The following is a 16,581-nucleotide window of genomic DNA, read 5'->3' as shown; positions in this document are numbered from 1 at the left end:
AGAGTTCTGAACTTGGATGATTTGGTACAAATAAACAAGTGTGAGAATAAGGCAGGGATCCGTACTGGGACTTTAAAATAAACAAGTGTGAGAATAAGGCAGGGATCCGTACTGGGACTTTATCGTACACATAAACAAGTGTGGGAATAAGGCAGGGATCCGTACTGGGACTTTATCGTACACAAAAACAAGTGTGAGAATAAGGCAGGGATCCGTACTTGGACTTTATCGTACACATAAACAAGTGTGAGAATAAGGCAGGGATCCGTACTGGGACTTTATAGCACACATAAACAAGTGTGAGAATAAGGCAGGGATCCGTACTGGGACTTTATCGTACACATAAACAAGTGTGAGAATAAGGCAGGGATCCGTACTGGGACTTTATCGTACACATAAACAAGTGTGGGAATAAGGCAGGGATCCGTACTGGGACTTTATCGTACACAAAAACAAGTGTGAGAATAAGGCAGGGATCCGTACTGGGACTTTATCGTACACATAAACAAGTGTGGGAATAAGGCAGGGATCCGTACTGGGACTTTATCGTACACAAAAACAAGTGTGAGAATAAGGCAGGGATCCGTACTTGGACTTTATCGTACACATAAACAAGTGTGAGAATAAGGCAGGGATCCGTACTGGGACTTTATCGTACACATAAACAAGTGTGAGAATAAGGCAGGGATCCGTACTGGGACTTTATCGTACACATAAACAAGTGTGGGAATAAGGCAGGGATCCGTACTGGGACTTTATCGTACACAAAAACAAGTGTGAGAATAAGGCAGAGTTCTGAACTTGGATGATTTGGTACAAATAAACAAGTGTGAGAATAAGGCAGGGATCCGTACTGGGACTTTAAAATAAACAAGTGTGAGAATAAGGCAGGGATCCGTACTGGGACTTTATCGTACACATAAACAAGTGTGAGAATAAGGCAGAGTTCTGTACTGTGACCGTATAGTACACATGAACATGTCGGGGAATGATATAGGAATCCGTACTATTAACAACCATGGTCATTTGCCAGGTTTTTGATGCGGAGTACCTGAAGAAAAGCCACCGGCCTACGGTGGAGGTTGAGGGCTAGTGATAAAGTGTCGGGACATCTTAACCACTCGGCTACCGCGGCCCCACCCTATACAGTGTAACACATCTAAACACGTAGAAGATTAAGACAGGAATATAATCAGCATTGAGACATCACATCACATCTAGATAAGTGTGAGAATAAGGCTGGAATCTCATACAGGAACTACATGTCCAACTCTGTCTGGACTTCGCCGCGTCAGTCTATGTCAGTTTAAATTATACCCGTATTAACTACAATTAATCATCCTACCGATAAGATGAGCTCCTCGTGGTAACCGATTGTCTAAATGAAAAAACAAATCTTTGCGAAGTTTGTCTCAGATACCATATTCTTGGTATTTTGCATACATACACTATATAAGTATGTAGAATTACACTGTCAACTTTGAAAACAAACCACTGTACGGTATTAGTTTGTTTTATGAGACGTATTACCATCGGAATAATTCCTACTATTCCAAACCACAGAAACCACCCAATATCAGGTTTTCTTTCCGGAAATATTACGTGATAACTCACTATAGGAGAATGACAAGTGTAATGAGACATAGGGGTTAGGTTATACTTGTAAATGTAGATGTTGTGCCTTATTAAATCTGAAGTTTTGTTCACCTTTTCCTTATAGATAGAAAAAAATGTTTCCCTTTGTATCATATTATTTTGGCCTGATACCAATCCATGTCCAATAATGGCAGTATTGGTACAAATTTGGTAGTCTATATAGTAGCTGTAAAGAGACATTTTATACGAAAGTGTCATTTTCCATCATCTTCGTCTTCTGCGCCGTCCTTTGCCTCCACACAAAATAGTTCGCTTTGTTTATACAGTAAAGTATACAGGTAATCAACCAGTCCACTGATCTGATAGTATTCCGCTTCTGTAAGTAATTCCCGCCATAAATTGTCGTTGCTAGGCAACGTTCCGTCTTTTATTCCACCGTCTCTCAGATAATTCAGAATGTACCGGAAGTGTGCACCGTCTCTATCAATAAGTAACTTCCGTCAGCCTCGGTCCGAAGCTGATGACGTCCGCTAAACATTGCTGCCAACATCGAGTTAGAGTCCTTCTTCAATGTAGCCAATGAGGTTGTGTACTGGACTCCGCCAATGTCAAGTTTTATCCGACCGTCCTGTATCTCATTCAGCTCCGTCATTCTCTGTAAAACAACCAAATACAAAGTATTATTTCACAAGATTACAGGGACACACAAATACATTGTTGGAATCTGAATTACATTGCTCGCAGTGAATACACCTACTGAATGGACTCGATAAACGAAATTTAACATGCAAGAATATAAACAAAATAATCATAATTATTGTCATATCAAACCCGAAGATTATGTTTAAACAAGAGGCCTATCAGGTCTGTGAATTAGTTCCTGTTGTGCTTTTAATATCAGAACTGCACTTCTGCTAATTTGAATTAACTTTGTCTCCCTTAGATTGATGAAAGGGCCACTATAATAGAAGTTTACGATCAGTATAACAAATACCTCAGATGTCAGTTATAGAATAGAATGTATGTCCTGCATTCCAAAAGCAGTAGAGAACGCAACAAATTCTGAATACGGTATGCTTGTTTTATATATATAATCAGATGATTGTCAATCAGAGATGGTCGTTATAGACAGTTGTTTGTCGAACAGAGGGCGCTATATATACAGATGTATCTGTCGCACAGATAGGGTTGCTACAGACAGCTGTATGTCAAACAATTACATAATGCTTGTTCAGATTTCAAAAGCATTAGAAAACACAACACATTCTTAAAGATATAGTTGTTTTAGACAGGAAAGGGTCGTTATAGACAGTTATTTGTTACACAGAGAGGGTCGTTATAGACAGATACTTGTCACAAAGAGAGGGTCGTTATAGACAGTTGTTTGTTGCACAGAGAGGGTCGTTATAGACAATTGTTTGTCACAAAGAGAGAGTCGTTATAGACAGATACTTGTCACAAAGAGAGGGTCGTTATAGACAGATGCTTGTCACAAAGAGAGGGTTGTTATAGACATGTGTTTATCACAGAGAGGGTCGTTATAGACAGGTGTTTGTCACAAAGAGAGAGTCGTTATAGACAGATACTTGTCACACAGAGAGGGTCGTTATAGACAGATGCTTGTCACAAAGAGAGGGTTGTTATAGACACGTGTTTATCACAGAGAGGGTCGTTATAGACAGGTGTTTGTCACAAAGAGAGAGTCGTTATAGACAGATACTTGTCACACAGAGAGGGTCGTTATAGACAGATGCTTGTCACAAAGAGAGGGTCGTTATAGACAGATACTTGTCACAAAGAGAGGGTCGTTATAGACAGATGCTTGTCACAAAGAGAGGGTTGTTATAGACAGGTGTTTGTCACAAAGAGAGGGTCGTTATAGACAGGTGTTTGGCACAAAGAGAGGGTCGTTATAAACAGGTGTTTGTCACAAAGAGAGGGTCGTTATAGACAGATACTTGTCACAAAGAGAGGGTCGTTATAGACAGGTGTTTGTCACAAAGAGAGGGTCGTTACAGACAGATGTTTGTCACAAAGAGATGGTCGTTATAGACAGGTGTTTGTCACATACAGTGGTTCCTTATGGACAGATATATAGTCGTTATATATACTGATAGATGATGCTCTGCTGATCAATTATGATTTTAAACATCTCAACTACGGTGACCTGGAAGGTAATTCAATTTTTGTTTCCTGAATATCTCAGCATGTTTATTGACTAATATCATAACCCTGGACCTCTTGGTTATTAGGAAGAAGTCGTTTATATCTTTTAACACACTTGATCCCTAAGGCATTGGATGAACTGTTACTGATCCAATATCCTGATCCGGGGCCTCCTGCTTATTGAGATTCGTTGAAAGATTTTGACACATTTGACCCCTGTGAAATTGATAATATATCAAGGTCATTCAATTGAACAAACATGGTAGCCCTCGAGCATAGCATGCACACTACTGAGCCAATATCATGGGCCTGGGACACATGGTTATTGAGAAAAAGCAAAACAAAAACATGTAAATTGAATACGAACGGAAAACGACGGGCAGATAAAAGGCGATGAAATTACGTCATCATGAGTTTCATCTCAGGTGAATAAAACCTCACTATAGATGGGTATCTTTGCTACTCAGATAATCCAATTATGTAATGCCTTGTTACACAGAGGTCATTGTCATATTAGACAGGTGAGTGTGGTGTGATACGAAACCGCTACATATATGTGTGTGTAGTGCATACGTGGTCGTTATATAAAAAAGAGTGCTTTGGAACCCAGATGGTTATTAGAGGCGCGTGTGTATGATTGAGATATTGTTAAATGTCTACGATCAGGTTTGCTGTAGACATGGTCCTGATGCAGAAGTAATCGGTTTTTAGACTTGGTGTGTGAAGTGTGAATGCCTACCAAAGATTGAAGAGGACTGTTATATAGTTATACTTACCTCTAACTCCTCTGTAAATCGCTTCCTTTCGATTTCAAATTTCTCTCTTTCCTTTTCATTGTCAACTTTCCGTCTCTGTTCGAGTTCTTCAAGTTCTTGTAGTTTTTGTTCATGTTCAGAAGCTAACTCTGCTTTTTTCGTCTCGTAATCTTTGGCCAATGCTTGGCACGATGCCAATTCTAAATCCAAGGTGCGTTCTTTTTCCTCAAGTCTTCGCCTGGTGTCGTCCGCGAAGTTTTCACACGATGATATATCTCTTTCCCTCTGTCGAAGTTGTGCATCTCTTTGGTCAATGAATTCTTTCGCTTTTTGTACGAAGGCACTGAAGTTCATATGTAATCCATCTATAACACTTTTGCCGATATGATCGATTTGATCATGGATGTCGATTTCCCATGTGCTTGTGACGTCATCAAATATATCGTGTTCGTAAAGTGGGCCTATAGCCGGGTCCTGACTGGGTTCAACTCCCTCGGGGGCCTGTTCCCAAATGTCATCACATCCACAGACCTCCATCGCAATTATCGGACGAATGAAATCAGAATCAATCTCCAGACATTTACCGATGGCTTTATCCCGACATGTGAGAGCTCTCCATTCACCGTCCGTATCCGGTTTGCCCCACAAGCGTGTCTTTTTCTCTGTTCCTACTCCGTACAAGGCACGTGCTTTCCATTCCACATGACCGACTTTCTCCATTTTACTGAATTTCTCGTTATGGAAATCCTCCGGAGGAGAATTTGACAACATCAGTTTAAAAGCGTTGATGTTGTGTTCGATATCTGGTGATCTATTATAGCCATAAACAACCAGTTTGATTGGCTTGTGTCCGTCTGCTAGTCCGTACCATTGTATGAGCATGCGCCAAGCGTCTTCGTGTACTACGTCAACTGTATGTGCGTAATCCCGTCTGGTGATAATTGGTCCAGGATATGACCTCTGATGATAGTACTTCCGGTTACTGGGCATACCAAGATACCGCTTTAACTGTTCCAGCCATTCGGCTACGATAACATACCAGAAATCTCCTTCCTCTGCTCGTTTAAGAAATATCTGTTCCAATATAGCCTTTTGTGTCATTAAATCTGTACTACTTGAAACTGGAGGTGGCTGCGAGGTGGCCATTTTAGATTTCTTTTCTCCAGTGATATTTCTGTAAACCGCTGTACCGCCCTGTGCGGAAGACCCCGTACTATGACTACCACCAAACCCGTTAGATGCACAGCTAATGACGCTAGAACTAGCGCTCAGCTGAAGTGAAGATTCAGGCATTCCAAAATTCTGAAAATAAAGGTAATGTGATATACTAACTACAAAACCATGTATACGTATACAAGCTTCTACTCTCAGTTAATGACTCATCCTAACGGTTCGGCTTTACGTTTTAACTATCTCTTTTATTTCTTGGCAAATCTACAATATCGTATACATATGTTTGGTGGTTTGATACATGCAACAGACCTGTTAGTTCCATTAATGATACGCTTTAAGATCTAAGTAAAACAGAAAAGTTATTTTAAACATGAACACACTTGAAACATTGAAACTCGCGTGCAGACAGAGTTCGTTAGCTTAAGAACTTATGTTTATTTATATGGATGCATGTCCGTAGCCTTATCACGCACAGCGTGCTAAACGAAGATAAGAGATACTTGGGTCGTTAGATGAGCTATAGCACGTGGAAGATGATGCTACATGTATGCATGTCTCCTTCGTATGTGTTATTAACTGCGATTGTTTCTGATTATAAAAAAATAGCTTAATGATATAATACAGATGATGCTGGTAAAGTTATTCCGGTAATCAATATTTCTTATCTTATTTGTAAGTATGGGTGATGTAAACATCGTTTGCGACTGCTACCGAAAATTGGCCTGATGCCACGTGCGTTTGTTTACAAAACAAAGAAGGATAGTGAAGAGTTCACCAAAGTGTATATTAGATGTAGTACACAAAGTATCGTCAGCTTTATCACTCTTTTTACTTTTATGGATTTCATCATAAATGAGTTGGAAATGTAAACAGAAACGATATAAACTAATCAAAACGAGCTCCACGAGATAGATAAATATGTCCTGTCTCAGAGTGTCAAAATGATACCAACATATATACTTGTACATGGCATACGTGTACATGTACATACGGTACAGTTACATACGTGTACAGTTACATAATGTTTATGTTAAGATGAGGATGCATTTCTATCTTCTAGAGATAATGCGCAATTGTACTATGATTAAACTAGGCATATCAAGATATGCTACATGAACATTGATTCAGGTTTATACATGTATATATAGATACAGTATACTACTCTCTACCTTTGTATATGATTGGATAAACATATCTCAGACTGAGTCTGTGTGACAATATTTTAATCACTGCTCTAGGCACATGAGCAAGTCAGGCTTTATTTTATAGGTTGTTATAAGGGGAAAACAATGACCAGTGTCTGTGACAGGTATTTCTGTATTTATGAATAGAAAAAAGTCAGTTATGCCAAATGTAATTCTAAGTAATTGTAAAGTAGATTTTCACAGTTAGAAATGTGCTTCATGAAGTTTGTGTGCGTCATATAATTAGTCGCCAAGAAAATAAGGTACTGTGCCCAAAATCATTGGGCGGAATTTCCGCTCATATCCGCCAGGAAATGATGTGGTTTCAGTGGGCACTGCTTCAAAACACCCCACCTTCAATGTTATACTCGATTAAACAACGAAAAAATCATCAAAATGGAAAAAAAAAGAATTTTGTACAGCAAAAAGGTTGATTAATTGAGCCTTCAGGGCAGTTTAAAGTATACTGTTATTGTATTGACCCATTTCTTAATTTGTAAATATATCGGTTCACATTAATTTGTACCTTATATTGAATTGTCTATTTCGGATAATGTTTGCGTAAAGCGGAGGCCTGAATGTCTAGAACGCAACCCTTAGTGTAATGTATGTGCAGTAAAACCGCTGCTTGCACACCTTACTATAATGGAGTTTGTTTGCACTATAAAATTGTATCAAGTGGCCAGTATGGACAGTTTTCAATGTTCACCGGAACTTGAATAAAACGGACAGTTTTGAATGTACACTGGAACCTGAATAGACCGGACAGTTTTGAACGTACATTGGAACCTGAATAGACCGGATAGTTTTGAATGTACACTGGAACCTGAATAGACCGGACAGTTTTGAATGTACACCGGAACCTGAATAGACCAGACAGTTTTGAATGTACACCGGAACCTGAATAGACCGGACAGTTTTGAATGTACACTGGAACCTGAATAGACCGGACAGTTTTGAATGTACACTGGAACCTGAATAGACCGGACAGTTTTGAATGTACACTGGAACCTGAATAGACCGGACAGTTTTGAATGTACACTGGAACCTGAATAGACCGGGCAGTTTTGTACAGTGTACGTACAGCTTTACATTGAATGTATAAAATGGACTACCTAAATATACTGTACAATATGAATGGACTTCTTCTTTATGAATTTTCAAAATGAAATTACGAATGTTAGAAAATTGCATTACAAAATCCTAAAAGTCATACATTTTTCAGCTTTGTCAGTTTGATGAGAATAGAAAATAACATACATGGATATTGTCGATTTTTTTTCTACGATTAAGCTAACGAGTTTCTCAACAAATACATACTTCCTAAATGTGTATACTGCTGATAATATGCGGATATAGATTCTTGTTTGTTGATAAACAAACCCTTTGCTATCATTATGTTAACTCGATTTCAATAATGCGTTACATAGAAACTTTTACCAATAACATATGTGAAGCTTATCTAGACATTATCCATCCCCACCAGTTCCGATCTTATACATACATGTACAAAGGATTCTAATTATACCAGAAAATTTGATGCCATATTTCTGTATTATGATGCGTATGTTGTTTTATTGAACGTTTTTTATGGCCTTATTATATACACTTTGTACCATAACCCGTTTACATGGACTATAGTATTCCATTCTATTTGAATATTTGTTTCAAAGCTTTGGAATTTAGGTTACACTTTTTTCTGTAAGATTATAGTGAAAATGATTTTACCATTGTGTTCCCCCTTTCCACTGCTGATATCATAATATATGTATGACGGAATCTGTTTTGTCATTTTGCACATTACTTTCAGATAGAAAGAGAGACAGATATCTGGCTTGAAATGTTTATATCAATTGAATTATTTAAATCATTAGTACTGCAACATGATGATGTGCAATTGATCTATTTACATTATTTCATACTTATAAAGACACGTGCTAATCAGATTATATTCCGGCGGAAAGTCAGAAGAAAAATACAAAGCTATAGATGCGCAGATCGGGAATGATTTTAGTAGGAACGAAATAATGGAGATTCTTAGCATGTGTTATAATGTACGTAATAACTATCAAATGTAACGAATATTTAAACAGACAAAAATGGAATATGGACACAGGTAATGGAATTACTATACATTAATATCAAAGTTACTACACATACTATACAACTTACCTTATTTCAGAAGTAAACAAAGAACCAGCTGATTCACAGGTCTATAAAATATCTGAGGTTTCAGTCTTAAAATAGCATTATATATACCTGTACTATCTTTTGTTGATTGCACGTGATGTAAACACGCGCGCAAACCGAGTCACATGGTCGATGGTATAGCTAAATTTTATCCCGAAGGCTCCAATCCACGCATCGGTTATTATATAGTGCGTAGTTTGAACAAGTATCCAAAGTCTAGATTTCTTGGCATGGCGCCCTCGTAAGAGCGCAGTTCGGCCACATAACGTTACAGTTCACTTTAAATGGTGGCTCCTATAACTTGGACTGGCGAAAGACTGAAGGAAGGCCTTAATTATGGGCGTGGACTTTAATGTTATGGTACCAACAGGGGTCTCAAGAATATATTACAGGGACATTGTAGGGAGAAGGGGCCGATAATCGTGGGTGGTAGGGACCTTTTACTGGGAATGGCTGGATAACCGTGAATGGTAGGGACATTTTACTGGGAAGTGGCCGAAAATCTTGGGTGGTAGGGACCTTTCACTTGGAAGGGGTCGATAATCGTGGGTGGAAGGAACGTTTTACTGGGAAGGGGCCGATAATCGTGGGGTGTAGGAACGTTTTACTAGGAAGGGGCCGATAATCGTGGATGGTAGGAACGTTTTACTAGGAAGGGGCCGATAACTGTGGATGGTAGGAACGTTTTACTGGGAAGGGGCCGATAATCGTGGATGGTAGGAACGTTTTACTAGGGAAGGGGTCGATAATCGAGGATAGGAGGAACGTTTTACTAGGAAGGACCGATAACTGTGGATGGTAGTGAAGTTTTACTCTGGGAAGGGCCGATAATCTTGGATGGTAGGAACGTTTTATCTAGAAGGGGCCGATAACGAGGAAGGAGGGACGTTTTACTGGAAGGGCCGATATGTGGGTGGTAGGAACGTTTTACTGGGAAGGGCCGAATAAACTGTGAATGTAGGACGTTTTACTGGGAAGGGGCCGATAACTGTGAATGGTAGGAACGTTTACAGGAGAGGGCCGAAACCGGGATGGTAGGACGTTTTACTGGAAGGGGCGATAACTGGATGGTAGGAACGTTTTACTAGGAAGGGGCCGTTAACCGAGGATAGGAGGATTGTTTTACTAGGAAGGGGTCGATAACTGAGGATAGGAGGGACGTTTTAATGGGAAGGGACCGATAACTGTGGATGGTAGAAGTTATTGAAGGGTCGATACCGGATGGTATTACGTTTACTGGGAAGGGGGCCGATAATCGTGGATAAGAAGGGCGTTTTACTGGGAAGGGGCAGATAACCGTGGATGGTAGGGACACTGTACTGGGAAAGGGCAGATAACATTGGATGGTATGGACACTGTACTGAGAAGGGGCAGATAACCGTGGATGGTAGGGACACTGTACTGGGAAAGGGCAGATAACCGTGACTGGTAGGGATCGATACTGTACTGGAAAATGGCAGATAACCGTGGATGGTAGGGACACTGTACTGGGAAAGGGCCGATAACCGTAACTGATAGGGACACAGGACACTATACCAGATAATTGTGGATGGTAGGAACGTTTTATTGAGAAGTGGTAGATAACCTTGGGTTCCAGGGACGTTGTGTTTGGAAGGGTAGATAACCTTGGATGGTAGGGACACTGTACTGAGAAGGGGCAGATAACTTTGATTGATAGGGACACTCTGTACCAGATAAGCATGCATTGCTAATTTATATCGTGAGAGAGCAGAGAAACGAAGGGTATTGTTTTCATTGGTGGAAATAAAGGTGATGTGACATTGCCCTAGGGAGTGACAGCCCGTGTGCCAGCTAAGAAAGGAAATGTAGCAGACAGAAGAAAATGAGAAAGGGGTAATGTACGTATAGCATGGAGAAATGGATGAGGGTTGATATTCGGGGAACGGAAAGATAACACGGAAGTGGTATAATAAGTGAATTAAGATATTTGGGGAGTGTGAGTGATTTCCTACATAAATCTACCAGATTATATTAACGATGTGTATATCTGACCGGTTATCAGCTCTCCTAACGCATTAAGACAGGCAAACAACCGTCTGACATTAATGGGCGGCGGACGGGGAGGGACTGTGGAGCGATGACCTACCTATCTAACAAAGGATACATACCACTTAGATAAGCTTCCAAAATAATTATGATAACTGATTCGTTTTTTTAAAAGTTTTTAAAAGTTTTGGCCAAGCGAAGATGTTTTGCATTTATTTTGTAATCATACATGTTTTGTATTCCTTTGAAATTTAGTTTCATATTTTTTATAAGATTTTTTACACAAACAGGCAGGACGATTCTTATTAGGCCTACTTCGAGCGTCTACTGTATTGACTATGATCTAACTGTAGAAGCGAGAACCCACTTTGGTTAAATATAATGCGCATGTGTAGAGAAACAAGAATTTAAGATGCGCATGTCTAGTCGACTTTTTCTCACCAGCCGATTTCCTTTGGCCCGACTACAAACTAGACTTCGTTTGCGCATGCGTCACCATTTGGTGGCTGTTGTTTATAAATACGCACATACTGACTATAGTAAATAGTTGACGCTCGAAGTTGGCCTATAGTTTGTTATTTATACTCAGATTAAAGGGATGTAACTCCCAAACCTAGTCCAAATACGGATGGGCTGGGTTTGGGAGTTACATCCCTTTAATCTGAGTATTTAACAAAATAAGCGTCAACTACATGTATTACTATATAGTCAGTATGTTGCGTCTCATGTGATTACACTAATGCGTATTAACAACAACAAATCACTGCCGTGCTATACACAAATATGAGGATTACTCGGCGAAAAAATCAAATAGGTGCCGAAATATTATTCAAATCTGGGAGAAACTTTTGTTTAAAAGATAGTACGAGGGCTGATTGGTATGTTGTGAGCCTCCTAATTAAGGATTTGAATTTTGCCGGACATGTTGTATTGTTTTTCAACATAATCTCCTTCAGTATCTATACACTTTTGCCAGCGGTGTTAAAGGCCTCAATGCCACTTTTATAGAATTCCTTTTCTTGACTGTTCAGAAAGTCATCCACTGCATGTATGACGTCAACATCGGACTGAAAGTGGGTGCCTGAAATAGCTGTTTTCAGTTTTGGAAAATAGATGAAAGTCTGATGGTGCCTTAATTACAGCCATGACAATGACAGACTTGGGAACAGGAGCATTGTCCTGACGGAATAACACACCTTTAGTGAGCTTTTCGCGGCGCTTAAGTTTAATATTTTCCCGTAATTGCCTCGGAAATGAAGCATAGTATGTGCCATTGGTTGTCCCCTTTGGAGATGATCTATCAAGAATACCATCTGCATCCCAGGAAACCGGGGCCATAACCTTCCCAGCTGATGGAACAGATAACTGCTCTTTCACCGATTTTGTCAAATTTGCATAAGCCGCTTGACTTGTTTACTTTAGAGTGCTACCTCTTCGATATAAACAAACCAAATAAGACCAGCCCTTGGGTACACAGCCCTGTATAGTCTGAGAATAGCAGGTTGTAAAAATAACATCCTTGAGTATCTCCTTCAATACGGGGCTCACAACATATCAATCATCCCTCGTATTTCGTCCATATATTTTTAATTTGGTCGTTCGGTATTAGATATTCCCCATATAACTGAGAATCCTTTACCATATGTAAATATAATCATGTTGCTGACAAAGGACACACAATGTAAATCAATCACACACAAAATCCAAAACTAAGCATATCCTTACCATAATAAATAAAAATAGGTGTACGTATATACAGATATGTACAACTTTATTAATTGGGTACAAATTACAATCAGGTACTTACAACTTGTACGCAAACCTTGTCTTGTTTCTGTAAAACTACCAATCGGTACGTACATTTTCTTTTCCTCTTTTGACAGAGAAAGGTGTATCATTTGACACATTATGCACGTTTTTTTTTTAATTTGTTCAGGTTCTAAATCATATGGGTTCAACTTTTTGGTGTTGTGTGATATTTATTGTTTCGAGGATGTAAAATTTCTTTCAAAATGAGGCAGTATTTTAAAAGATGTTTTTATTCGCAAACTTCTATATAATGAATGCATCGAACGGCATTTAAAAAAGCTGAATTTATCGCACAATTCATGAAATATCAGCCACCTTGACAAGATTTAGGAGTTATCTTCCTTTAAACACTGCAAATCTGTGGAATAGAACACGAGTAAGATCAACAAAACAACCGCCATAATGTGATGGTGTTTTGCTTTCGTATTATTTAACGTCATATTAACAGCTATAGCCATTTAAGGACCCCCCTCCCCCGTTATTGTGATAGTGCTACCTCTCTCAAGAAATCAACAACCATTCCCATAATACTGCAAACCGGCAAAAAGAAATAAGGTTTGATTTTAAGGTAAATCAACGCTATTTTGATATTGTTCCTCACTATGGTATCCCTATGGAAACGAAATATACTGCAAGGAAAATGAAACGTAATAAGAAAGTGTCCGGTTTACGGGAGATAAACAGATGTTATAGAATGTACAATGTAATAATGGAGAAATTGAAAGATAGGTTACAATTCTGTAGTATTTGAACATGTCATCGTTGTACGTTCAGTACCCTCGTCAAATTTCAGGTTGATCTGACCCGTCTCCGTTATTTAGGGGAGGAGTTAGACTGAAGGACAAGACGTAGGCCAAACTCTCAATTCAACGTCGCTCAGTGGATGCGAGATGGGAGGCTATACCAATGTCAATACCCTGATCCATTAAATGCACAAAAGAGTCTGTGAAACCACTGGGGACATACACGGTTTGATGGGCCAGAACGCTATTCATTTTGAGAAAGGTACCCTTGGATCAACCTGAAGTTTGTCCAGGTTGTTCTCTATCTTTCCATTACACCATTAATATATCTTAAATGTATAGCATCGTCTTATTTCCCGCTGTAAACCGGACATTTTCTAGTTGTTTCTGTTTCCTTTCAGTATATTAATAGTCCATCATCCTAGCTGTGCATTCCCACACAGGATGTTTTCCCCAGCAGATGACATTTGGGGTTTTATATCCATAATTCGACATATACTGTACAATATCTTAATTCGTATTTAAATGTATGATCCATTCCCATGGGTGTCTGTTGTACAAATCTTTGTACATTGACAGGTTTGGCATGAATCTCCATAATACGGATCACCGCCTTAGTATACATATATACAAAACAGGTAATCGGATTTCACTTTTTGGAAAGTCAATACGTTTAATGAGTGCTGCTGCATCGACATTTCAAATAATGTATTGATCTTAAGGAAATTTTGTATTTGCGGCGCCTGAAAACAGACTTTGTTGGTGAAAATGGAGCCGCTACCATCTCAAGGTCTGAAGAATGTTCATCGTCAAGCGGCTCCTTATGTCGGTGTATTGTGAGATTTAGGTGTTCCGCACGATGGCTAGTTAACTGACGAACAGCTTCCATTGGTGGATGTATAGGGTTTGTTTAGTATTGTTTTACGTCCTATCGGCAGTTTGGTTATGGACGGGGATGTAAAAGGATTGATTGTTTAAAGCCAAAATCAAACAAATGTTTCATTATCTGGGCTCGTTACACGCCACGTGGAACTCTATGAATATAAAATGGAGATATGTATCCTTGATAGTTCATGGGTTGCAATCACATACACTCCATGGACTACGATCACATACACTCCATGGACTACGATCACATACACTCCATGGACTACGATCACATACACTACATGGACTACGATCACATACACTACATGGACTACGATAACATACACTCCATGGACTACGATCACATACACTACATGGACTACGATCACATACACTCCATGGACTACGATCACATACACTCCATGGACTACGATCACATACACTCCATGGACTACGATCACATACACTCCATGGACTACGATGACATACACTCCATGGACTACGATCACATACACTAGATGGACTACGATCACATACACTCCATGGACTACGATAACATACACTACATGGACTACGATAACATACACTCCATGGACTATGATCACATACATTCCATGGACTACGGTCACATACACTCCATGGACTACGGTCACATACACTCCATGGACTATGATCACGTACACTCCATGGACTACGATCACGTACACTCCATGGACTACGATCACATACACTCCATGGACTACGATCACATACACTCCATGGACTACGATCACATACACTCCATGGACTACGATCACATACACTCCATGGACTACGATCACATACACTCCATGGACTACGATCACATACACTCCATGGACTACGATCACATACACTCCATGGACTACGATCACATACACTCCATGGACTACGATCACATACACTCCATGGACTACGATAACATACACTCCATGGACTACGATCACATATACTACATGTACTACGATCACATACACTCCATGTACTACGATCACATACACTCCATGGACTACGATTACATACACTCCATGGACTACGATAACATACACTACATGGACTACGATAACATACACTCCATGGACTACGATAACATACACTACATGGACTACGATCACATACACTCCATGGACTACGATCACATACACTCCATGGACTACAATCACATACACTCCATGGACTACGATCACATACACTCCATGGACTACGATCACATACACTCCATGGACTACGATCACATACACTCCATGGACTACGATCACATACACTCCATGGACTACGATAACATACACTCCATGGACTACGATCACATACACTCCATGGACTACGATCACATACACTCCATGGACTACGATCACATACACTACATGGACTACGATCACATACACTCCATGGACTACGATCACATACACTCCATGGACTACGATCACATACACTCCGGGGGCTACGATCACATACACTCCGGGGACTACGATCACATACACTCCATGGACTACGATCACATACACTCCATGGACTACGATCACATACACTCCATGGACTACGATCACATACACTCCATGGACTACGATCACATACACTCCATGGACTACGATCACATACACTTCATGGACTACGATCACATACACTCCGGGGGCTACGATCACATACACTCCATGGACTACGATCACATACACTCCATGGACTACGATCACGTACACTCCATGGACTACGATCACATACACTCCATGGACTACGATAACACACACTCCAGGGACTACGATAACACACACTCCAGGGACTACGATCACATACACTCCATGGACTACGATCACATACACTCCATGGATTACGATCACATACACTCCAGGGGCTACGATCACATACACTACATGGACTACGATCACATACACTCCATGGACTACGATCACATACACTACAGGGACTACGGTCACATACACTACATGGGGTACGATCACATACACTACATGGACTACGATCACATACACTCCATGGACTATGATCACGTACACTCCGGGGGCTACGATCACATACACTCCATGGACTACGATCACATACACTACATGGACTACGATC

General features: G+C 39.9%; 1 protein-coding gene across 1 annotated transcript; it reads right to left on the bottom strand.

Annotated features, from left to right (window-relative positions):
• Positions 1–1,499: 1,499 nt before the first annotated feature.
• LOC117339120 lies at positions 1,500–9,103 on the bottom strand. The gene is given in 4 exon segments (XM_033900530.1): positions 1,500–2,086; positions 2,089–2,251; positions 4,539–5,819; positions 9,047–9,103. Coding segments are annotated over 3 exon segments (1,671 nt in total). The 5' UTR covers positions 5,811–5,819; positions 9,047–9,103; the 3' UTR covers positions 1,500–1,850.
• Positions 9,104–16,581: the final 7,478 nt, after the last annotated feature.

Source organism: Pecten maximus, chromosome 12 (assembly GCF_902652985.1).
Source record: "Pecten maximus chromosome 12, xPecMax1.1, whole genome shotgun sequence".
In the NCBI taxonomy this organism is placed as follows: domain Eukaryota; kingdom Metazoa; phylum Mollusca; class Bivalvia; order Pectinida; family Pectinidae; genus Pecten; species Pecten maximus.
Note: the sequence above shows the minus strand (reverse complement) of the source record. Positions and strands in the feature narration are given on the sequence as shown.